Here is a 25,381-nt window from a genome sequence, read left to right as displayed (position 1 = left end):
TGCATCCCACAGCAAAGTTAAAGATGCTGTCTGCTTTTCTCAGCAAAGTATTTGACATCTGAAATGGTAAAGAGCTGTTTTCTTGAGGGAGATACTCTAAGTATGAACTGGTCTACTCAGGGCAGAGGTTTTTCATGAGATTGCATATGCAAGTACCTAAGGTTTAAAGTGCAATCTAAGTTCTTTATTAGATAAGGTGGGATTTGTTTGAGTAGGCAGAAAAGTGCAGAAGAGCAGTTTGAAGATGAATTCTAGCATTATAAGAAGTGATTGTAATGTAATCTGCTCTGAACACCTAGAAGCATTTGAATTTTTTGGTTTTGGTATGTGGTAGTGTCAAACAACACAAATATCTCTGCTAATCGAAGGCTGGAGTTGCTGTTCTAGGGTATGCGATTATAACAGTGGGCTCTCTTTTTTCTTTCTTTTTTTTTTTTTTTTTCCCCTCTCCAGATTGAATTTAAAAAAATACTGTCTCAGACTTAGGTAGAGAACTCCCTTACATTGTTGGCCTTGGAAATTGAAAGTGTTTTGAACACTTTATTGTCCTGGTTCCCTGTTGCTGCTGTGTTATCAGTGAGCTTTGTTTGCGGACGTTTTTCTAACGTGGTTCTCGGTGATGTTTGTCTCATGACCATCACGTGCGTCGCTTTCTGCGCTCCCATCTATATGCTCAAATAATTTAACTATTTCTTGTGGTAATTCATAGTAAGTAAACTGAGAAGAAATTAAATGAATGTGTGACCAGAGTACATAATGTTTTGATATATGAGGACAGATTAGGATATTATGTACGTTTTCTTAAGAAAATGAGTTCAAATTTTTTTCCATTTAGCTTGGTTATTCAAACTGTATTAAAGACTTCATCACATATAGCATGTTAATACTTCTATTTCTGATTTTTCTCACAGCTGCAAGAGAATCCATCTGGTTAGAAAGAGAAGAGAGAGCCCGGCAACATTATGAAAAACACCTAGAGGAACGCAGAAAGAAGCTAGAAGAGCAGAGGTTAAAGGAAGAGAGAAGGCGAGCTGCCGTAGAGGAAAAGCGAAGGCAGAGAATAGAAGAAGATAAGGTAAGAATAGAGGTCGTGAAAAAGCTTTTCAGCTTGCTTTTACCATAAGATATGGTACTATCAAACTTTTAAGAGTTGATGGAAAGGATGCAACATAAAGCATGGTCAGTAGGAGAGAGCGTATGAAAGACGATTTTAAGCCTTACTTGCACAGATACTGCTTCTTAAAGTGCCCTTTATGAATCAAATGCAGCCAGGTTGAGCACGTCCGGGTTACAGTGTATGGCACTGCACAAAGTCATGCAGAAAAATACAAATTGGGTTGGCTTTGTATGGTTACCTGTTAATTCCTAGCCATTCACTATAAGGGCAGCTAAATATTAGTTGCCCTAATAAAACCTTGAAGAAAGTGAGTGTGTAATGAAATACACTCTTGGCTCATGTGTCTTGGTTAAGCTGGGAACTACGTGCAGTGTGATCCTATGTAAGACAGCTCATCCTTGGGTTTGTTTTGTTTCCTATCTCTCCCTACTGTTCTAGTATTTAGTAGGTGGGAGATACGAGGTGGGAAGTAGTAGCCCTAGGGTGTGTTTGTGTAGTGGCTGCTATAACAGGGCCACTGTTTTTTCTCTGCAATTCTGTGCGTCTCAAACAGATCTGACCTTTTCAAAATTACAGTTAGTATTTTAACTTATTTATGGTTTAATTGCTGCTTAATCCTCTTCCAGTGTGTGTCCTAGTAGGCAGCACATAAGCTTGAACACAAGCCCAAGATGCCTGCTAGGTTTTGTCCATGTGGAGGGTAGCAGGGTTTGATGAGAAGATTAAGTTAAAAACCCAATAGTATCCAAACATATTATCCTGTTGTACTTAAGGAACGACATGAAGCTGTTGTACGTCGCACAATTGAAAGAAGCCAGAAGCCAAAACAAAAGCAAAACAGGTGGTCCTGGGGAGGAGCACTACATAACCGCATTAATAACACAGGTAAAAAAGGGAGACTTGGTTTGCCAACCAGTTTCCCTGCCCGACCAGTTAACTGGAATTTACTTTGCTTCTGTTAAAAGGAAAGCTGATTCAGTGTATGCTGATTTAAATTCTCTGCTCTTGATCTTATTATTGCTAACAATAGCATGTTTCTGACATTCTTGTGTAGCAAAAAGATGACAAGGAGAAATCCGAACAAAAGTTGACACTTGTTTGAGGAGTTCACTAATTCTGTAACTCTATCTTGCTACAGCTTCTCGCTTCTGCTGCTTTGCTGTTGTGTGTGTATGTGTGGGTGTGCTTGTGCTGTGTCAGTCTTGTGATATGAGCTACTGTGCGCAAATGCTAAATCTCATGGCTCAAAAAATAGGTCTGGTGGAAATGACCAAATAGTGAGATTAAAACAGACACAAGGAAGAAAAATTGTTCTTTGTAATAAGCTATCTGTACCCTGTACAGATTTTTTTGGAGACAGAAGTCCCTTTTTCCCCCCCAGAAAAACTTAGATGATCAAATTAAGTTTAAGTGAATTTTAGCTATATGCTTTTTTCCCCAGTTATCTTCTCTAACTTAACCTGCCGATCATTAATGTGTATACGCCCCGTTAAATATGACTCGAACCTAAAAACCAGAACTTGTCCTTTATGTCTTTCACCAGAAAGTGGTACTTAGAATTCCTCTCTTCCTACTCTAATGTGTACATGTCAATGTGTCCAGCCTTTCATCAAGGAGGAAAAAAAAGTTGAGAAAAGAATGCTCTGAAATCTTTTGTCATATATAAGTTCAATAAACAGTTTTTTTATAATTTTTTTTTTTTGCTTAATACTGTATAACTTATTTGATTTTAATTTTCTTTACTGTGAAAAATCATTGTCTTGCATTCTGTCCCTAGGTTATTTTTTTGAATCATCATTCACCTTTCTCGATTTAGCAGGCGTGGAGCACCACTTCAGATCTCTGGGTGGTGCTAGAAAACCTGGTACATAATTGCTGTGGTTTGTTGATTCCTTTACCCATAGCTAGTTCTCAGGAAATGAGATCATCAGTAACTAAACCACCCTCATGTAGTTGCAATGCATGCTTAACATCATGCTGATAGATTAGAACTGTTGTTAGTACCAGATTTTTTTCATTATTATTTATTTTTACTATGGAGAGTTACTACTGGCTGACTCTAAAGATTTGGCACAATTCACTGAAATTAAGCATAATATTCTGCCTACTAGAACTCAAGGAGACCCAATTTGCATATTTTGGTCTTTTCTAAAACCCTTTTAGCATACTACACATACACAGGATTTAAAATTTATTTTGTACATGAGCATAGACACATAAGCAGCTGCATTGGCTGATGTGTTGATCGTGGTTGTTTTCCTTTTTTAAAATGAAGAAACTGGCAATCTGCTAGGCAATGGATTGCATTTGGCCTATTTCACGCTTACAGGACTCATATTGCCAACACTTAAGCACAAATCCTCATGCTGAATTTCATTCATTTAAACAGTGTTCACAGAAACAAGAGAAATGTTGGCGTGCCAAATACAAAAGGTGATTTTTCGGATTGTCATTTGTCATCTTCAGAAAGCTGTTTGATCAGTATATCCTTTATGCCAAATGTAGAAATTTTTTGGCTGTACTGATATAGTATACATTTTCTCAGCTGTAGATAAAATGAGAGATCAAAATCCCCATCCCATTCCCACAAATATTTTTCTGACAAAGATCTGTGACGCATGAAGCCTGAGTATCCTGTCTCCAGTACCGATTCCCAAACAGCACTTTTCAATATACCCGATAGATCAATGCGGGGTACTCTTGCCAGCCTCCAGAGGTCTTGTTCTTAGCTATAACATTTGGATTTCTCCTTTTAAAACCCATTTCTGAGTTTACCCCCTTTCCAGTACCCAGTTTGAAGGTTCTATACCCTCACTGAGTCATTCCGACATTAGACAAAGTGAGCAAATAATCACATGGGGTAGGGGAGAATCTTTCTTTGCCCCAGCCAGTTGTAGTGAATCCTATATAGTTCATAAATCTGGGGAGAGTAAAGATATTTTTCATGCACTCTATTTCCATGAAAATTTTTCATACACAGTGAGTATACTTTAATTCACTAGGTCAGAACAGGTAAATACAATGTTGATGTACTTGTCGTAAATAAGCAATTGCAGAAATATTTCAGCAATGTCCTTCTTGATATTTTCAGTATCCTGAGTTTGTATCTGCTTCCAAAACAGTATGTCGACATATTTTTGCACGCACAGAATATGAATCAGCAGAGCATTTAGGCATATGCTCAAGCCTCATTGCATTTCAGCATGGTTGAACGCTTCGCTGAGTAGTGCTGAGGGTTCAGTACATCCTAAAATGTAAGCAAAAGCAAAACTGACTCTCCCAGCATCTTCTGAATGTCATATTTCTAAATGGAAATTTGCAATAGAGAACAGGTAGTTGATGTGTGTAATTCTTTTTTTTTTTTTTTTTTTTTTGAGAGAACAGAAAGCGTATAGCTGGCCTGTTCAGCTCATTCCTCCTCTTCTGCCACTGCTAACAAGCTTCATGTGACACACACGTGCACCAAGGGTGTGCGATCTGTGTTCCTGAAATAACCATCACCCCCTCAGGATGCCGATGCTGACTCTGCAGCAGTTGTGCAGGCAAATGATGTAATACTGCTGTAAAATATACAGAACCTAAAAGCAAAATAAACCCCTTTAGTATTCTATACCAAGCATGTGCATTACCAGTAGTCTCTAGCCTTCCACAGAGACTCATTTTCTTTATCTGCCAAGCTGTGTGCTGTTTTAGATTGACTAACTACAACTTCATTCACAGCAGGTAGAAAATTACTCTGTGGTGGGAAGTTTACCACTTATAACTACAGGATTTTTAACTAAATCTTTTCATTCCTTTTGTGCTTACCCTTACTTCCTTTGTGCACTAGTCTACCTTTAATCTTTCAGCATTGTATTGTCAAAATATTGACCTTCTGCCTAGTAACAGTTCCCTGTCAAATGTCACCTTTAATTCAGGTGCTAAGGGTTTGGGTTTTTTTATGATAGCCTCACACTTCCAAGTATGTTGGTCCTTCCCTGAAGCTTTCTATTTTAAGTCATGAGTAAGGTTTTACTGAGAATATTGAAAGAAACGAGGAAATATCTTGTGTACTAGTATCTACTTTAGATCCTCCGTTAAGTTGGATTGCAACCTGATTGATAATCAATGGACAGAATATTTTAGACATTTGAAACTTAAGTGGTTTTGTGCCTAGTCTTTGAGTCACCTGTACAATGTCTGCTGAGAAGTCCATTCTCTTTTGAAAGTTCTCGTGGTAGAGCAGGAGTGACCTAGTCATGTTTTCCTCCTCCCATTAGTGAGCTAGGAACTTGCACTACTGCATGTGGGCTGTCAATTAGCATTATCTCCATTTGTTTTAGATCCAGACAGGCGGTCTGTTTCAACAATGAACCTTTCGAAACATGTTGATCCAGTCATTAACAAGCGGCTCTCCTCCTCATCTGCAACATTACTAAATTCTCCAGACAGAGGTACAGTTTCAAAGAAAAAAAAAAAAGCAAGAAAGAATGTTCTATATTGATGTATTACTTTGCACATAAAACAAGCTTCTGAAGTCATTTCCTGTACTTCATCTAAGTGGGAGTGAAAAGACTTCAAATGTGAAAAGTAAATGGTTGAACATTTTTTCCTGTGAGAAGAAATATATATTTCTTGTTTTTTAAAACAAGAGAACTTACTAAACAATCTTACTTTAGCAAATGATAAAAGCAGTGCTTCTGTCAGGTTTTTAGTAAATGAGGTACAGCTATTGAAGGAATACATTGCTCCATAGTGCATGCAATCACGTATGACCTTTTATTTGCATTAGGCCATTTTGTCATTATCTTGTTTTCCTTTCTTTGGTAGTAATTCTTGAATATCTAAGAATATGTTGCATGAAGCTTTCAAGCAGTTATTTTATTACCATTTCTCATTAATTTTATTGAAGAGGTATGGGTTTTTTTTTGTATTGTCTGTTTATTGACTTTTTGTGTCCAGTTACTTTTCAAGGATTGCTTTATTTCAGTGTATTTTTTTGATGTTTACAGCTTTCCAGAAATGCTAAACCATCAAACTTTGAAAAATTAATGTAGCTGAATTGCTGCCTCTGTTCTGAGGATTTATGAGATTGAAGCACTGAGCTTAAAGGAGTTTTAGAAAAGAATGTCTCTTGTATAACTTGTGCAAAGAGCTTTACAGAAAAGTACTTGGTAGGGATTTTTTGTCCTCTGTTGAGAATGAGAAGTTCTGTCCCATTTCAATCCAGTTAAATACCTGTTTTCAAAAATGATTTTTAGAATGGAATTTTGGTTGTGTTGCAAAACTGATTGATAGATGTCATTATTTGTGTGTCTTAACTAAGTGCCATGTTTTATGTGCATGATTGTACGTGTGTATCTGATTGATCTAATGAGCCATGTTAATCCTAGTGGGCCAACCTAGTTGTAGAGTCTGATAACTTGCAAAAAATACTGCATTATATTAGGAAATAATTTATTTCAAAACTCTGATAATTTTTTGCTCTAAATGATGAAATCCAGTCAGTTTTAACTTTATTAGCTTTTCAGGTGTATATATACATTCCCAGATGGTTTCTGTTCTTTGCCAGGGGATGCTTCTTTGAGGAAGGATCTTGGTGGGGGAGTGCAGGGTGTGTAACAGCAGCAGAAGTTAAATATGAAGGATAGTCTCTTACGGACTGTAACTCATGGTCTTATACTTTCTGCCACACATTTCAAATTCAGGAGAAGTTAGACTGAATAGTAGGCAGTCTAGCAGTGAGGAAAGGGAAGGAATATGGAAGCGATGGTCACATGTCAAAAACTAAATGTTGCGTGATTCTTTGCTTGGCATTTTCATTAAAGCAGCACAGAACTCTTCGGAACTCTCTTCTGTCTTTTGCAGACTCCAAGACAGAAAGCAAATCCAAACACTATAAATGCCCTCTTTCTTGTGCAAAGTCACATACCTAAATCTAGTTAAGGGTGTATCTGGAGAAATGTCAGTGATATCTCCAGTAGCTTCAACATCTTAAGGTAAATGCTTCAAGGAAGGCTCTAGCTGTCTGCTCCCCACTTCACCTTCCCAAGGGCACCCCATAACACTGTCTCTAATGCCTACTCCTACCTGCAAAACTGCGAGCTGGAGATGAGGATGATAAGCTTACCCTAAGTGGCTTATAGCTGTCATCAAGAATGTTTCTTCTGTTGAGCAGCACCTTTTTACCATTTGAAGGACAGGATTTATTTTTATTTTTTGACCCAGCAAAAGACAAAAGTTTTCATTAACTAATTGCCTAAAAGACTGGTTAATTCCTTTTCAAGTATAGTATTGCTATATAGCTCTTTATCATGATTTTACAATCAGGCAGCTAGAACAGGCTTCTCATTATGCTTTTATGTTAGTGGTACAGGTCTGAGTAGTTGAAAATGTAACAAAACATGAACACACATATTCAAGTGGAGAAAGCTGCTGCTGGCCAATAAATTTTGGTAATTGTGTTTTTCAAGGAAGGCTTAGCAAGTGGATAATACTTCAGATGAGGTATGAGTTACACACTTTCTTAGTTTTGAAAAGCAAAACTTGCACCATAGTTGTGTTCCTCCTCTCTACAGTGCTTTTTCTTTCAAACAGGTGATGGTCTTGATCACTGCATCACCTTTGTCTGCTGCCTTTATACAAGAAATACAGGGACTCCAGTATTGTTTTCTGTTGAAAGAGAATCTAAGTGTAGAGTAGCCTTTTCCCCATCTACTCCTCACATTTGTGGCACTGTACGAGCAAACACCGTTAGTGGTGAGAGTCTCCTTTGTGGTGCTCATCAAGATACCTGTTAAATCCCTGCCTCGCCTCCCATCTGTTCCTGGAACTGATCAGATGCTGCTGTTTGCTTACTTGCAATTTATTCTGCTGCTGCTGAGACAACTTTCCAGTGTTCAGTTTGTATATCCTAAAGACAAACAGATGATTGTAATCAATTCACTGTTCCCAGCTCCCTGGGACTTTGTGTGTTTTTCAGTTACAAGTTAGGCTATAAAGATCTTTGATCTCCTTAAACTAACCCGCTTGGAGCTGGGGGTAGGGGTACTTGCTTGCACCAGCAACCCTATCACAAATGTGCTTCCTGTGTGGAAACAAGGAGCAAACAGCCCTAAGAGTGATAGCCTAACACAGCATGAGAACAAAAAAATATCGCTTCCCCTTGTCTGTCAGATGCTTTGAAGGATTAAATCTTGAAAACATCACCCTAGGGGGTTAAAAATAAAACGAACAAGAAACAAAAACTAGCCTCATTGTCTTAAAGTTGATATCATTATTTTGGGATGCTCTTTGTTTTGTATTCAGTTTGCTTCAGTGTGAATTGGACACAAAAGTTAAGTTGATCAGGGCATTTAGGTATGAATACTCTTGTACTTGGAACTCAGCAAAAGTTTATTTGGCTGTTCTAGGCTAACGGTGATGCTAATGAGTGTTGGAATATGTGTGGAAAGTGTCCAATATGATGCTTTCAGGGAGCTGTGTGTTCTGATAATTCAGTCTATGATGACCTTGATCCACAAAGCCGAGGTGTATTTAAATAGAACTCTAATCTAAACCCATTTTTGAGATTTCGGGAGACTTCACTCCAAGCTCCTGGCTAAAACTATTTTGATGCCTCTGAATCAGGCCCATTGCTTATATGGAGAAGAGAGTTTTTGTTAGCTCTCAGCTCACTGCTGGTGCCCATCAGCTAGCTCGCTCCCAAGCGCTGCCTCACTGCTCTTAGTGGGATGCTGTGGGCACGCGATGGCTTCCAGTAGGTGATGTGGGTATCAGCTCCCCTGTGTTAGGAACAACAACAAAAAAGAGAATTAAACCATAGTCACCTTTAGGGCAAGTGACGTGGGATAGGTGAGACATGTCAATTTAGTGTTCTAAGCCATCAGTCTCTTAGCTGTGTCCTCTTGAGGCTACTTCATCTCCAGGACCTCACGCGTACGGTCTGCGGCTGGCCCACGGGGCCATACTACATGGTGACATTGCTTATCCCCTGTCTGCAGCTGTACAGATAAACTCCAAGAAACTGATAGCGCATGTAGTCCTGATTTCATGGCCTAAAATTTCAGGGATTGCTTTCTGAAGTTGTATGGTCTTTGTGTTAAACTATGGTAGAAATGTTTCTCCAGACTCATCCCTACTCATGCCTGTAAGCCTCACCTAGTAAAGCCTGAGTCTACAAAAAAGAATCTGTTGTCTTGCAACAGTAGCTTTAAACAGTGATCATACTGAGCATGGTGCCTGGAGAAGAAAGGAAGCAAAGATTCTACAATTATTGCCTCCAGTTTAATGGTAGTTTTGTGGGTTTTTTCTTCATTGTTAAATTACAAGTTTAATGATAATGTGTATGCTGTAATGGAGGTCTCTGTAGGGTATTTTGTGTCTCTGTATAATCTGTACCAATGCAGAATGGAACCATTAATCACAAAGAGCTCTGGCAGTAGTACATTGTGTAAGGGCACTTATCCAGAGAGCCTGCTGTGTTTGAGAGTTCTATATTTCTATAGTAATGCCCCTTATTGAGTTAGCAGAATTTAGGGGAGCAATTTGAGAAGTGAAAAACAGCACAGAGGGTGGATTAGGCAATTACATCTTCATAGGATGAGGTTGAGATTGGCCCCTCTTTTCATGGGGCTCAGCATGGAGTAGGTTAAAGACAGATTCAGAGTTTATGGCTATTAAAAGTGATGGATCTCTACCTTTAAAAATGCAAATTTATCTCAAGTTTATTACAGCCAGTCACATCAATGAATATTTTAGAGACTGAGCCTCATAAATTCAAGCTGCAGTTTTGTAGCCATAAACACCAAACTAAGGCCAATGAATGCTGAGACATAAGAAGACATGATTTCACTTGCAATGTCAAGATTATTGCTATGGTGTAAACTTATGATGATAATAAGCTACTATGGGAACCAGTTGAATGTTTTGTTTTATGATGCTCATTATAATATACTTTGTTGCATCAGAGTATCAAAGAAACATGTAGTTCAATATAAAAAATAACTTATTGGTTACTACTTCACCATGATCAATGTTTAAATAGTATTTTTAAAAAAAGGAAAGAAATTTTACAAGACCAAAAGAATATATTGACAAGCTAAATTTACATTGGGCGATACTGGGAAAAGCAAGGCAAGGGAGTGATTGCAGCCAGGTCAATGTGTAGTGTGTTTTCAAAACAGACTAACAATGCAAAAATTTGGCTCTTGTTACTGTTCTAAATTGAAAATTGTCATTAGCAGGATTTTTTTGACAGAGAATCAATGATCAAATGTACTTACTATATTCTGTGGCTTCACATATTACCGAGACAACTGTAGCTGCTGAGCTTGGTATCTGCAGTTGAGGCACATTTTATCGTTTTGTGATGATTTGATAAAACCTCCTTCTTTGACACAGTTATCTGTATAGTAGTAAGCAACCTTTGTTTTTTCTAGCTGGGCTGGCAGGCTTTGGAAGGAATCTTAGTAATTGGTCTTTTTTGCAACTAGAAGAGTGTATACTTTATATGTGGAATGAGTTTGGGACACAAACATCTCTGTCAAAGTCTGTATTTGGGAGTGGCAACTGCTCCCCTGGCACAAAAGTTATCCTATCATTCCTAACGGAGAATGTGGCTTATATGCGAAATATCAGTATTAATTTGATAAGTTTGCCATAACGCCACAGGCAGTAACACAAATTAAATGTTCAGGTATATATGTTCATATAGGAATTCCTCTACTAAAGTGAAGTAAGAATAAAATGCAAAACAGTGATTGTATGCTTTTGATCTCTGAAGGACAGTTTCAAGATTTTCATGGTATGCAGTAGTGAGGAGATAATACTTCTGCAACATGTAGTTATTTGAAGTGTTTCATATAACATCTTGCTTGTATGGTGCACATTCAGCTCGCCGTCTACAGCTGAGTCCATGGGAGAGCAGCATCGTTAGCAGGCTCCTGACGCCCACTCACTCGTTCCTGGCCCGAAGTAAAAGCACGGCTGCACTGTCTGGAGATGCAGGTAAACCTATAAGCACAAAGGCTTCATGTCTCAGCCATTTATTTTTCCAGATTCCCTGTGGGATGTTGTAAAGTTATTGATCTAATTGTAAGTGTACAGTAGCATCCCAGAATGAGCTTGAATGTCCATGATTACATTGCGTGACAGCATGAAAGCTTGTTTGTACAGTTGTTTACTATGCCTCTTGCTCTTTCTCCCACTACCTCTTTCTTATTTTCTTTTGCCTCTTCATCAATGCAATAAGTGAATACAACACACTGAGAGCAACACTGTCACACTGTCCGTGGCTGTTTAAGGAGACGCACACGATGTTGTAAAGAGCTGATTCAGCACACCCACTGCTAAGGCTGTGAGCTGCTTGCTGTGGAGAATAGTTTCACTCTCTACCAGGGCACTTCCTACATTGAACAAGTTAGGCTTGTAAAAAAAATAGGCCCTTTTTGCAGTGGATTTAATACATGTTAAGTTAAATGTGCAGGTTTAGTGAGGTTATAATAATTGCAATGTTCTCTGCCAACCCCAGAACAGCTCTGTGATGTGCTTACTGAGGGGAAAATGAACATGGAGAAATGTGAAAGTATTGCTAGGTGGTATCTTAAAGCCCAGGCAAAACTTTATTCCAAAGACAAGCAGGGCATACTTGCTTATCATATATTTGAGGCAGGTGACAGCTGCCTCTCCTTTTATCGTAGGATGTTTTATGATCATGCACTGGGGACTTTACCATTACAATAGTTAATTGCTGCACATGCTGAATGTTTAAGTCTAGGCAGGTCTTTCCTGTCTGATATAGACAGGATTTTTATTCTAATTAAAGGATGTAGAAGGTAAGAAGGAACAGAGATCTGCTAAGATTACTTTTAAAGAAGCTTTCACTTAAGAACTCTTATAACTAATTAGGCTGCAGTACATTTCCACAGGGATAGTGCTGTAGGAGCAAAAATGTGGATGTTATTCTGCAAACAGTGGAATTAACAAGTACAGAATTCCTATTCACTCTTCACAGACAACGGCGTATAAAATGAATACTTAATGTCATCTACCAAGCAGGATATTGGAAATTCAGCTCTTCATTAGGGAATAGTTGAGAAAGCAGTGTCTTGTCAAGTTTTGTAAGCGGTTACTTTGCTGAAGCAAGTATGAAGATTTCTTTTTTTGTGTATGTGACTGCTATTCTTTGTACTGCACAATAAGCTCTAAACCGAGTGGAATATTGAGAAAGATTGCAAATTTTTTTTATGACTGATTTGTCAGTCATCAGTCTGAGGTAATTCCCCTGAAATGCCTTCCCTATGCTAACTGGAGTTGTACCACCCAGAAGAATAATCCAACTGCTCATTGTTTCCCAGGTATTACTCTCTAGGAGCAATAACTGCAGCCCCTTCATGCAGGATGCTTCCTGGAGATGAATGATCAGGTGGTGGTAATGGGCTCACAGCTGTGCTCTGAGCACTCACCTCATCCCAGCCTGTCATTATTCCCTAGAAAATTACCCTGCCCTTTGGCTGTAAAGATAAATTACAATGCAAAAAAAAAATCAAAATCAAATTAAGTATGGATTCATGTCTTTAAAATTTAAGTCAGCTATTGAGGACATCCAACGTAAGAGCATGTCTGGATCTTTTTTAAATAATTCTCCAAAACCAAAATGTTTTTTTTAACTAACTCTCCAAAAGCTCCTTTGAACAGATGTAATCCTGTTGGTACAGGATTCACTGCGAGCGCTTCCTAAAGCATTGTTTGGCAACATTGCAAATGAAAATTAACTGCTTGTCTCTTAATACTTACGATGTCACCCTTGCTGATAACTTCAGATAATCAGCCTGCAGCAAGAGAATTGATTCGCAGAGGGTGGGAAGCACATAAATTATAAGCTGCATAAAATACACGTCATGCCACTGCCTCCTATCTGGTACAGATACACTCAACCAAAAAAACAACATATACACACACAAAAAAAATCGAGAAACAAGAAAACTGTTTTTTAAGTCAGTCATCTTATAATACCTCACTAAACATAAATCCCTATAAGTGATAAGGCAAGCATGAGTGCCCTTGCTCTAACACTTACATGAGGATCTCTTTATTCATAATGTTAATCTCTCGGTGCAGGTGAATTTGCAGCGTTAGTACTGCTAAGTCTATGAGCTTTTCCTGTAACAGCAGCTGTACCGTTGTAAGACTGGAAGAATTAACTGCATGTAGAACTGCATTCTTTGAAGTCTGCTCAGAGAGGGATCTACAGGCAAGAAATGTTGGGTTTTACCATGGAAACTGAAGATGTAATTCTCTTCCTTTTTAAAAACAAACAAAAAAAAGGATAGGGAACATATTGTATAGAAGCTCTACTTTTCCTTTAAGTAACATGCTGAATAATAATTATGCTAAGACTACATTAAATGACTAGGAAAGACAAACAGGAGCAGACAAATAAAACTCTGCAGCAATAATGTTGTTTTCCCCAGTCTTCTCCTTCAGTTGAATCAAGAGAAAATTCAAGAATACTTTGCTGCAAGAAGTTCCCCACGATGCGTTTTGCAGTGTTTCAGTTCTCTTTGAATATGTAATCAGAACACCATATACCTGATAACCTGCCATTGGCAACAGATCTCTTGTTAATAGTCTTTGTCCTTGTGCAAACCAAGGAAAACTGCCATCCTGGCTACTCATACAAATATTCATTTCCAAGTTAATTTGTTGTTAGTTTGCTTTTTGTAATGTGTAAAATAGTTTGCTGTTGAGAATGTATTTGAGTTAGCTGTTACTCTAGCACTATCAAGAAATATTAAAACTTCTGACATGGATGGGCTTCAAATATTCCTGAAAGAGGGATTTTTAAAAACACATCACTTGTTAAAAATTGTAGACAGCAATTTCATTGTTTTTTCTAGATGAAACTTTGTATTGTTAATGCGTTTTGATCTTTGTGTGTATGTCTCCTTTCATTTTCCTCCACTTCCAAGACCAATTAATAGGCATTCTGATTTTAGTTTGATTGTTTTCTATTCCGAATGTAATTGAAACTCATGTCAATGCATATACTAAGCTAGTCGGTCAGATCAGTCACTGTCTGCTGCTTTTTCAGAACCACCAGTTGTATAAAAACTGAACAGGAAAACATTGCTACCCAGTTATGTGGCATACTTCTTAATTTGTTTAGAAGAAATTAGTCCTTTACAAATGGAAAAGTACATGAGTGCCTGTTGAAATTGTATCGTTACTATATGTGTGGCCAAGCTAACATATCAAATGATGGTTCTGACTTAAGAATTAGTCATTCTTCTATGTATTAATACCTTCTTTCTTTTCTGTCTTTCTCGGTTGTTTCTGTTCCTGCTGGCTTTCCTCTGTCAATTCTCCAATGCTGCTCTGTAATTAAAATTAATAAATAACAAACCCAACCAACACCGTAGTTATCCCCATTTGTCCCCGTTCAGCATCTTGCAGCCCCATCAGTCCTCTGTCCTACAAGGCCATGAACTGTAGGAATCCAGGAGACCGAGCAAAACTTTATGCCTCTACTGATGCTGTCGGACGTAGGAGAACAACACACCTTGCAGGGGTAAGCGTGCCCGTCGTACGTAAGGTAGTGTCTCATGCCCTGACCACCTCATTGTGTTGCTTGTTAGGACAGGAATAGTTGCAAGGATACTTGACTAAGTCTCTAATCCTTCTCTCTGTGCTGTCCCCACCCCCTCCAATTTGTTTCATAGTTGGCTGGATTTTAACTGAAATATTACTATGTGGTGACATGGCCTGATTATGCACTAAAGAATTCGTGTGGAAAACCACCCATGTTTGCAGAGTGGCTGCCCTTAGCTTCTCATGAGGCCCAGAGGCAGGTGGAGCGTGTGCCCTCTGCTCAAGTGGATTCTTTGCTGCCTTTCAAGGCCTGAGCTGGCATTGTAGCTTTTCCCTCAGCGGGGAATCTGTTTTTCCCAACCACCTGTTTTCACGAAGCCTGTAGAACTTCGTATCTTCTGAGACCTCTAGTAAATTCAGCTGAGCCCCTGGGAAAAGAGAGGGGAGGGCATGCACTCACACATGTCCCCATCTACGTAACCCACAGAGCACTGTCACTTCAGCTTTACTTTCTTAGGAGACCAGGCTAGTAAACAATGAGAAGTAAACTTCTCATTGAGAAGGAAGAGGTTGATGTAGGAGCATGGTTTGTAGGCAAGGCTTCCCGCAGATCACCTGCTCGTTCTGAATGATTTGGTGGCAGTACTGTGGCTGATCTGAGCTTTCAGGGAAAATCAGAACAGGAACAAATTCATGTTGACTGAGCTCCAAGCCAAGGGGATGCAGTCAGCTCCACTTCAGGTATCATTTCCTGAACCTGAGCAGTTATATTTTTCCTTGTACTCTACAGCCTGAGTTTGTTTAGAGTGTGAGGAGGGTGAAGTCATCTCTGCAAATGATTGTGTAAGAGGTGCTTGCATTTTCATTTGGCCTGATGGGCAAAGTATCAAGAGGCAGTGCTGCTATTGACATCTTTGTTGGAAGCGGCATTAATGAAAGTCGTATGAATCATAGCCAGTGCTTAATCTTTCAGGCAGATGGTGGTGTATGGATGTTTAACTTAAGGCACAGCATTGGGATGTGTCTGTAGCGAATTCTCCTAGTATGCACATAGTGTATTGCAATCTCTAGGGCTATCAGTTAGCACCTCTTGGGTCTTTCTCATTGCATTTGTGTTGGTGTTTGGGGTTTTTTTATTTTGTTTTGATTTTGTGAGTGTTTTGGGTTTTTTTAAATTAAAAAAAAAGAAAGGTTGATACATTTTGGTGGAGGAGACAATGTAAAAGTGTTGTTAATACAAAATGACCAAGTTAAGAGCTGTTTTCAGCAGCCTGTGTGGTGGTAAGAATCTTTTATTCTTCTGTAAACTTTTACAGGAATTCAGTTTTTTACTTTACTGATATTAAGAAAGATTTTCTGTTGCTCTGTTTTTGAGACTAGTGAAGTAGATCCAATATAAAGAGTTATTGCTAGCAAGCCAAAATTCTTCTCCATTGCAATGCGTTTATTCTGGTTGTGTATGCTTTGGTAACTCAGGTGATTATCATCATATGAATCAGTAGATATCTGGTAAATTTTACTGCCAAAGAGCTGGCTTATTACTCTTTAGTAATGACTTCAGGGTCGAGACCATCTATTGCTAATATTAAGTTATGGTTTTGGCAATTTAAAATAACTAATTTTAACCATCGTGACTCAAAAACCCCTCTTGGATTTATGAAGATAAACAAAGGGTTTATGTGCTCATGAAGTTGGTTTCAGTTTTTCTTTTGCAGTTGTTAACTTAGTTTTCAGTTCAGGAGGCGAGCGTTGCCGAGCTCTCGGCTGGTGGGGTTCCAAAGCAGCGTGGTACACGTGCTGCAAGGGTTGTGCTTAAGCCCCAGCCGAGGTGGTGAGTGGCAGCCCCTCTACATCATGTTGGCTGAGTGGCAGCTCAGTGTACTCTCCAGTATTCCCATTCTTCAGACTCCCAGAGTCTGAGCTCATTATTCCAAAAACTTGAAGTTTTTCATCTGTAGTTCAATGGAGGAAGCATATAGATGCCTAAATTCTGATATATTCCTTTAAACCAATAGTTCTATTAATACAAACCAGAGCTATAACAGAAATATTTTAAAAAACAAAATCTTGAGATGAGAAATAAAGAAAGCAAAAAGAAATCACTACCATGTATAAGAACCAATGACAAAAAAAAGTATGTGCTGTGGAATCATCCAAGAAAAAAAAGCGTAAGATAACTGTTGTACCACATTTGAGGGCATCTGTGGTGTTCACATATAAGCATGAAAGAAAAAAGCTTGTGCTACATAGGGACTGTGACTAAGTGTGAGCCTAGGGGAGTGTGTATGTGTGTGGGGGAGTGTTTTACTCTTTCTTCAAATGAAATCCAGGGTTTATGGGGAGTAGTGGAAGGCACTGTGTGGCAGTCGGCAAAGATCAATCCTTAAAAGGTAACTTCTTGCCTGTGTAAAAGTAAGCCTCTGCAAATTAGCACATTATGTCTTAAGACAGTAGAGAGCATGATTAAGAAGGATTCTTGTTGTCAAATGCATATTTACTGACAAAGATGGTGGCAGAGTACAGGAGCTATATTAATGAACTTGTTAAACAGGCTGTAGAAACTACTGACTCAGCACTGCTTTTTCTCAGCCCCCCCCCACCCCTCATCCTTAACTGAGTTTGCTTTGCTTTCTTTAGCCGTGTGAACTCTGGCTTGACTTTTGTCTTTTTGTTTGCTGAACTATAGACTGACAAAAAAGAAAAGGAGAGAGACCATTTGTCATCCAGCTTCTCAGCCAGCTTTAAAGGAGGTCATTTTTCTTCCAACCCCAAAGCTAGATCACCAGCTCCCTCTCCAGTTTGGTAAGCCAAGTACACACTTAGCTGGAGGTTGAGCTAGAGGCAGCTCCGATTGTTCTATTAATTAAATGTGAAACAGTGCAAACTTTTTTGGCAATGTAGATGTTTTCTCTCTGCAACAAAGGAAAGATGGTCCCGCTTTTAGAAAAACAGTACTACTGCTTTGAGGAAGGGGAAGAAGGAGGAAGTTACCTGGTTTCTTCCCTCTTGACTGAGCTCGGTACTCATACATCTGGAGAGTTGCAAAGAGAAGCAGTTTGCGTGAAAGCTAATGGGTTGCTCCAGCAGTCCTGCTTGATAGCAGAGAAATAGAGAAGTTGTTTTATTTTTAGCTATTGTAGTTGCAGAGGTGATATGTAGGTGGTGTCCAGCAGAACACGTCTGATAGTGATTGTCACTCTTTGTGGTTACACAGGCATGCGTCAAAGTCTTTGCCTTTTTTGCCGGGCACACCCAAGCAGATAACTTCCCCACCTGCTTGCTCCAAAGTTTCCTCTGCTCAGGCACGTCCTCCTTCTCCTGGCAACATACGGCCAGTCAAAAAAGAGGTCAAACCAGAGAGTGAGAAGAAAAGACCAGAAAAGGAGGCTGTAAAGGCCAACGAGGAGAGGACAGAAGAGAGTAAAGGAACTTCAGCAGGTGCTGGAGAATCTGCAAGTCGGGAAGAACTCACTGTCCAGGCACAGCTCGCTCAAGGTAAGGAGAGATCCTCCTTTAGGTTAAGGAATGTCTGAGAGTGTCTTATGTTCTTCCCTCCCTTTCTCTAAAACAATGTAGGTTTCAGTAATTTTCTATCAAGTGTTAATCTAAATTCTTCACAACCTTCCTGCAGATGTATGTTCCTTGAGGAAAGTGTAAACAGGTTGGAGCCCTCCTGCTTGTAACAGTCAAAACGACATGCAGACATGTGTGTGGCTTCCTTCACAGCCCTCTTCTCTGCCCTTTTGGGCCATGATTTTGTTGCTCACGTCATGACACAGCTTCTTTTCAAACTGTTAAAGTAGAATAATAATGATCTGAAGACTAGTGATACAGGAAGCCATCACATAAGGTAGTGTGAGCAGTGACAATGTCCAGCTCTGCTAGACACTCGGTACAGTTGTGCTGGTAACACTACCAGCCTACCTATAATATTGCAAGAGTACCACATCATGGAAGAGATTAGCAGCATAAAGTAGAATGCAGAGGAAAACTAAGGAGAAGAGTAAAGAGGAACAGGCAGAGTTTTTCAGGGAAAATAAGTTATTAAAAAAACCCCAAACAAACCAAACAAAACCCAAAAAACCCCACAAACAACAAACCGCACCAACCCTGAAAGGCAGAAAAGGATGTACACACAAAATAAAATAATGATCATAAAGTGTAGGAAGGGCAAAAAGTAAATCTGAAAATGAAAAATGTAGGTTTGTTCTAGCAGACATTTTAGTCCATTGTAAATATGGCATAAAGTGTCTGTCTCGCAAATGGGACAGAATGGCCATTGTGATCTCTCGGATTCCCAGGACAGGTTACTTAAGATTCTGAATTTGAAGTTTGTAGATTCCCCTGTGATTGTCCTTCAGAAAACACTTTTAAGTATTAATAATCTTGCATTTAACTGCAGGATGTGTAGTTGGGGGTGGATGTTCTGCGAGAAGACCTGATGTGAATTGGTTTCTTTTGTTAATCAGTTCTGTTAAAGTAGTTCCAGTCTGATACCCAGGTCCTACCACACAAGGTGCAACCTCACAAAAAGCTTAGAGACTTACAACAATAAATGGGTGCATCTGTTGTCCATGGGCATGTAAAGAAGATATGAGATAATTGCCATGTTAGCATGGGCTTTCACTGCTCTTCTGATAACCTTTTGCCTGCTACCTTTCAAGGAGAAAGCTTCCTTTTAAAAGGATTTCAAGGATACCGCTGAGATAACTTTGCAAATGTTTACAAGCTGTAGTTCCCCAGTACAAGGTGCAGACCAGAGAAACATCGTCACGCTTGTTTGACAGTTTAGCTCAGGAGGAAGAGGAGCTCGACTTCTTTGCAGAGTCAATATCTGAGTTTGTGACGAGGTCACTTAGTATGGAAACAGGTTATGTGTGATAAAGATATTAAAAAGTGAAGCGGTTGTATTCACAGCAGAGAAACCTGTAGTGGAGAGGGGCAAAAGAGGAGGATACTATAGGTCAAAGTGGTGAGCAGCACTTCAAATGGGATGTCTTTTGCCAAAGCCAGAGGAAGTGATGGTTGGGACCAACGATTGATACCTCGGGCGAAGTATTTTACATGTGAGGTTAGAGGAGAGGCTTTGTGCTGCCGGTGGAGGCCCAAACTGCCAAAACTTAGCCACTGGTTGAATGCAAGAATCTAGAGAGGGGCAAGTGCAGCATTTGGGGCTAGAGGGACATTGCTGATTCTCCTAGGTCTGTGTTGCACGTGAACATGGCTGATTTCTGCCAGCGACCTGAACTGGCCTTTAACCTGTCTGCCTCAGCTACCTGCTCGCTGCGTCGTCGCAGGAGCCGGGAGGTCAGCAGGTAGTGGTCACTGACGGAGCTGTTCAACCTTTTGCAGGCCAATCTCGCATGACTTTACTAATACCAATGAAGTTTTAAAGGTATTTTGGGTGTGACTGTGCAAGCTCTTGTCCTCTTTTTCCGACGGCAGGGCTGGTGTGCATTAAACAGGCTACTTGTTACACTGCCACACTTACACCTGAGGCAAGAAGTGAAGCCCAAGCAGCACAAAGCTGTGCTCCCTTCAGGAGCGACAGCCCTGCCTTGGTCTGTGTTGGTAATTACAAAGGATTGATGTGCAGGAACTCTGTCATTTATACCACTGCATTTCATGGAATTTAACTATTACAGCCAGGCTCTCTAGTAGGTTTCTGATCCAGGTTGTAATTGCAGCCCCACATTTTCTTACCTTCTGTCCCCGAGGCTACTAAGAGCATAGCTCTAAAGGGCTCCCAAGCTTTAGAGTGCTCAAATTACGTGACTTTTTATATTTGACCATCCCAGAGTTTTCTGATTTCCAAGCTACATCTTGGAGGTTAGCCCGGGACTGGACTGTTCCCTAGGGGTGGACTTGAATACCTGTTTTGTTAATGTGAGAGTATACTGTTCTGGCTGAGGCTCAAATGTGCCAGCTCACCTCAGGGCTAGAGGACAGGCCCTGGCACTCTTTAAATTATTGGTGTATGTGTATCGTTTGAATTGAAGGTGAAAGCCCTGAAGCAGTTGTAGAAAGAGCTGCATAGTGTTTACTTGATAGAAGAAGAGAGCAGAGATCTCAGCAGATGTGAGCATTCAGCGCAGAGAAAGCAGTGGAATTTGTGTTTGTATACACGATGAGATGCAGGAGGGGGGAATCAAGGAGGAAACTCCTCTTGGAAGTTGTTAATGAGGTGAGGAAAATGCTGTAACTTCCCAAAGGATGGTTAGAAATGTAGACTTAAAATCTTGTGGCTGTTCCTGATGACATATTTTACATATATCTTCCCAGGATCAGAATCTGATTCCATTGCCAGTTCAAAGTCTTCCCTATCCGTGTTTTTCCATGTTACCAGATGTGATTCCCCTGGGAATGCTTCCTTCAGTTAGCTTGTGTGTTGGGGGTAATGGTCCCTGGCCTCTAAAGTGCAGTTGAGGCGCTCTATATCTGTGCTGGGGAACGCCAAGCGAACTTACGGAAATGTGAACTAGTGTTTTACTTGAGAAAAAACCTGTAACGCCTTCTCTACCAGGTGGCCAAAGTTAGTCCTGGGCAAAGAATTTATATGAAGGCACTGTTAAGATTTGAACGCAAGCCATAGTTCAGCAACAGTGACAAAGCTTGTTAGGAAACTGTGTTGTGGTCCCAGGAGTTGCCTCAGGTTGGAGTAACTGCAAAATTGATGATGGTTTGTGTCCTGCCCTTATTGCAGATCACTTCAGACAGTTGATGTTTGAGATCACAAAGTCACCAAAAGTGATTGGCCTATCAGCAAAAAGTCTGGCTTCGCTCTTCAGATGTAGACTTCTGTAGACAGAAGAAAATATAATACCGTGACGTTTCATTTCTGCTTTTTGAATAGGATTGGGCAAACTTGAGAGGTGGTAGGGACTTGCTGAGTCAGCATAACTCCCGTTGAGCACCTGTCAGCAATTCTTCTTCTGACAGAAAAGTTGGATTAACCTTTTGACTGCAGCTGCTTTCACATATCCTGTAAAAACAGCCTTCCATTAAGGAATATGATCTCCTAGCATCTAGAACTTTCTTCCTCCTCTGATTCATTTAGAAAACCATGTAAGCCTGAAAACTTAGAGTCTTTGAAATTATTTTCTGTTCCTTTCAAAAAAAGTGTCATCTTGGCTACTATGTCTGTACAAACTAGTTTTCCTTCCCATCTGTTTCAGCAGCCAGCCCGTCCCCACCTCCTGCTCCGCCAGCTCTTTCTCCACCCGCAGCCCCCACCAAGACCTCCGCGGGTACGACTGACCCCGAAGAAGCAACAAGGCTGCTGACTGAGAAGAGGCGCCTTGCCCGTGAGCAGCGGGAACGGGAGGAGCAAGAAAGGAGGGAGAGAGAAGAGCTTGAAAGGTGATTCGAGACCTCTGCAGTGGAGAAGACATGTTTTTAGCAGCCTCCTAGCAGCTTCTTGTGTATATTGTCTTGTTATGATACACGAAGCACAGCACTGCAGTGCAGGAGACTCGAGTTCCCCCCTCGAAAAAGAATTTTCCTGTTGAGGTTTTTCATAGGTGCAATATATACCTAAGCAGATCGGTAAGGTTAAAACTTACCCCAAATAGTGCTTTAAAATAGGACAGGAGGAGAGAGCAGATCCTTGCTGTACTGATTCATTGTCTCCTCAGAGATTAGCAGAGCTGCACTTGTTTATTCCAGCTAGGGAGATCTGCACAGCTGTTTTCAACTTTGTGGCTGGGACAACGTCTCTTACTTTGAACTGTAAGATCTCTACCATGGGTGGTGGTTAGGTGTCCAACAGCTGTGACTTCAAGCTCTTTGTTTTCTCAGTGAAAATCAAGACCCCCAACAGTTTTGGAGGGTAATTGATGTTGCGTCTCATTTTCTACTAGTAAATGAGTAGCCCATCTGGGCTTATGACCGTGGCTATAACACAAGTTGAGCACCTTTTTAGAGGGATGCCGTACCTCTGGATTTTGTGGGAGTTCTTTAGCAACATTGCTGAACGTGGGAACAAGGCAGAGCCAGTTAAAGTAGCCTGGCTTTCCAAAAGGCTCACAACATGGTCCCTCTTAAAAAGGATTTTAAAGAAAATAAACTGCTGTGGCATAAGACTAATGTGGTGAATAAATACTGAGGCTCAAAAATTGAGAACAAAAGGTAAAGAATAATCAGCTTTCACAGGAGTTTTCAGTCTCTGTCCAGTGCCTTCATAAATGAACTTGAAAGGAGTTGTGGCCAGTGAGACAATGCTGGTCTTCAGTGAGATAAAGCAGTTGTGAAGAGTTTCAGATCTATCTTATATTGCTGAGATACAAAATGGAAGCTGAATTGCAATACTGTTAAGCATAAAGCAATGCGTATACGGAAATAATCCTAACAACTCATGGGGGGGTGGTGGTGATCTCTGGGTTAATTGTTTCTGAGGGAATTGATCTTGTTTGGAGTTGAGGATATGAAAGTATCAGGTGAGTCAACAGTCAACAAAATAAATGAACTGTTACCAGTTACTAGAAAAGGAGAACAAAATGAAAATGTCATTCTGAACTATCCAAGGTGAATCCTCTTCTTGAATGTCTAGTTTGATTTTTTTTGAGATAGTAAAATCACTAAAACTAGGAAAATAGGTGAAGATCACAAGTATAGAACAGCGCTCATATGAAAATCTACTAAACAGGTGAGGATTCTTCAGCTGGGAAGACCATCTGCCCTCTACTTCTGAGTGGAGATATGATAAGCTACAAAGTCCTAAATAATTTGGGTAACTTCAAAGGTGAAGGGGAAAAGTTATTTGCTCCCATAATACAAGGATGAGGGGATATTAAGTGAGGTTAGAAAGTAACATTCAAAAATCAACAGAATTAGATACTTTTTTAAAATTCAGGAGTCATTGCCACAGAATAAGATGGGTGCCAAAACCATATACTGTTTCAAAGTATGATTAAATGCAATTACAGAAAGAAGTGTTTTGCAAGATGTATTAAAGACAATGATACTATTTCTGATGCAAAAAGTACCCGAGTCGTAGAGCAGTGGAAGCCAGGCATATTCTGGAGAAGTATTGGTATTGCCTTGCAATGTTTTGATGTTCCATAGGGCTTCACCTTTGGCACCGGCTGGAAGCAGAAGGGACAACTTAGCTTGACCCAGTTCAGGTGTTCTGATGCTTTTATAAATGAGACGGCAGTGCAGCCTTTTATCCACCTGTTCTGCAGTGCTAGTGTCTTGGGTCAGGAATCTGATGGTTTGGGTGTTTTTCCCTCCTTTTTTTTAACTTATTTTTCTTATGCTTGTTTGATTTTAGGCATTGGAACAGGCTTAGGCATTGGAACGGGCTCCCCAGGGAGGTGGTGGAGTCATCGTCCCTGGAGATGTTCAAAAAACGTCTAGATGTGGCACTTCAAGACATGGTTTAGTGGACAGGGTGGCATCAGGTGTACGGTTGGACTTGATGATCTTTGAGGTCTCTTCCAACCATAATGATTCTATGGTTCTGTGATTCTATGATTGCAGGCAAAAGAAGGAGGAGCTGTCTCAGAGGATAGCTGAAGAAAGAGCTCGCCGAGAAGAGGAAGAAGCTCGCAGGCAGGAAGCAGAAAAAAAACGAAAGGATGCAGAGGAGGAGTGGGAGAAGGAAGAACGTCTGCGTCGACAGGCAGAAGAGAGAGAACAGAAGGAGAAAGAAGAGATGGAGCGTGTTCAGAAACAAGTATGCTCCCATTCTGGAACTTCTGTGCCAGTCTGGTTGGCAGCAAAGTGGATGAAGCAACATCTCTTATGCAGCACTTAGATTAGAGGGATATCTAAAACTTAAATGCTATATATGAAGTGAATAGAGTTTTAGCAGGGTTCATTCCATAGTGGTTCAAAGAGTAAAGATATTAATTCTTGACAAAACACGTGGTAGGGAGTTGAGTTTTGTTTTGTGTTTTCTTCTAGAATTTATTTATTTAGAACAAATCCTTTCCTATTCCTGATAAATTGTGATGAAAAAAAATCAATGAGTGGCATTATACCAGAAAACTCTTTGTCCCCGCAGATACAGAAAGTCTAGGTGCCAAGATAACTAACTGTGCAGAGTGTTGGAGACACAGCACTGCTGCATTTTAATCCTATGCCCGCTGTTGCTTTTGTGTAGAGCTTGTGGGAAGGGGTAGGTTTTGATCACTTTAATCAAGCCAAGGAGAACCTTTACCTGGTGCAGTCCTCCTGATATCAGAGCAGCTGCTCAAAAGACATGAGAGTAAATAAATAAAAATACAATTTTTCAAGGGCTCTCGTTTTTGATGGGCATAATGTTGGTTTACCAACTTCAGGGGAGGCTGTGGTAAGCATTTTGGATAGGATTCTTCTCTTCTCGCATGTGCTTTTACTTTTTTGCATGTGCTTTCTCGCCCCCAAAATTCAGCACTTCAATCTGCCTCAAACTTTAGGGTTTTTTTCTGGTATTTAATTAAATGTATGCTTCTGGAAATAAATGTTTAAAAGATTGTATGTGTGAATATAGCTTAGAAACTGCAGTTTCCTTTTTCAGAAGATGCATGCTGCTTTCTTTGTTAATGCTAAACCGAGGTACGCCCCCAGTTTAGCACTTGGAGATAATGCATGGCCAAGGTTTTTTGGATGTAACAGCTGTAACAAATGAACAGTTGTAGGAGTTTCATTTTACATCACTGTCAGGGAGCAAGGCCTTTCTACGGTATATTCCAGACAAGTTTTACATTTAAT

General features: G+C 40.0%; 1 protein-coding gene across 1 annotated transcript in view; it reads left to right on the top strand.

Moving 5' to 3' along the window:
• The window catches only part of MAP7 (microtubule-associated protein 7), a 55,558-nt gene that overhangs the window by 16,780 nt on the left and 13,397 nt on the right, over window positions 1–25,381 (top strand). Inside the window, exons 4-12 of the mRNA XM_009710202.1 lie at window positions 912–1,075; window positions 1,891–2,002; window positions 5,440–5,550; window positions 10,991–11,104; window positions 14,542–14,666; window positions 17,373–17,488; window positions 17,901–18,181; window positions 21,862–22,045; window positions 24,167–24,362. Of these exons, the coding sequence (XP_009708504.1) occupies window positions 912–1,075; window positions 1,891–2,002; window positions 5,440–5,550; window positions 10,991–11,104; window positions 14,542–14,666; window positions 17,373–17,488; window positions 17,901–18,181; window positions 21,862–22,045; window positions 24,167–24,362 (1,403 nt within the window). The remainder of the gene's footprint in view (window positions 1–911; window positions 1,076–1,890; window positions 2,003–5,439; window positions 5,551–10,990; window positions 11,105–14,541; window positions 14,667–17,372; window positions 17,489–17,900; window positions 18,182–21,861; window positions 22,046–24,166; window positions 24,363–25,381) is intronic.

Source organism: Cariama cristata, unplaced genomic scaffold (genome assembly GCF_000690535.1).
Source record: "Cariama cristata isolate BGI_N322 unplaced genomic scaffold, ASM69053v1 scaffold4371, whole genome shotgun sequence".
In the NCBI taxonomy this organism is placed as follows: domain Eukaryota; kingdom Metazoa; phylum Chordata; class Aves; order Cariamiformes; family Cariamidae; genus Cariama; species Cariama cristata.
This window is presented reverse-complemented; position numbering and strand designations above follow the sequence as displayed.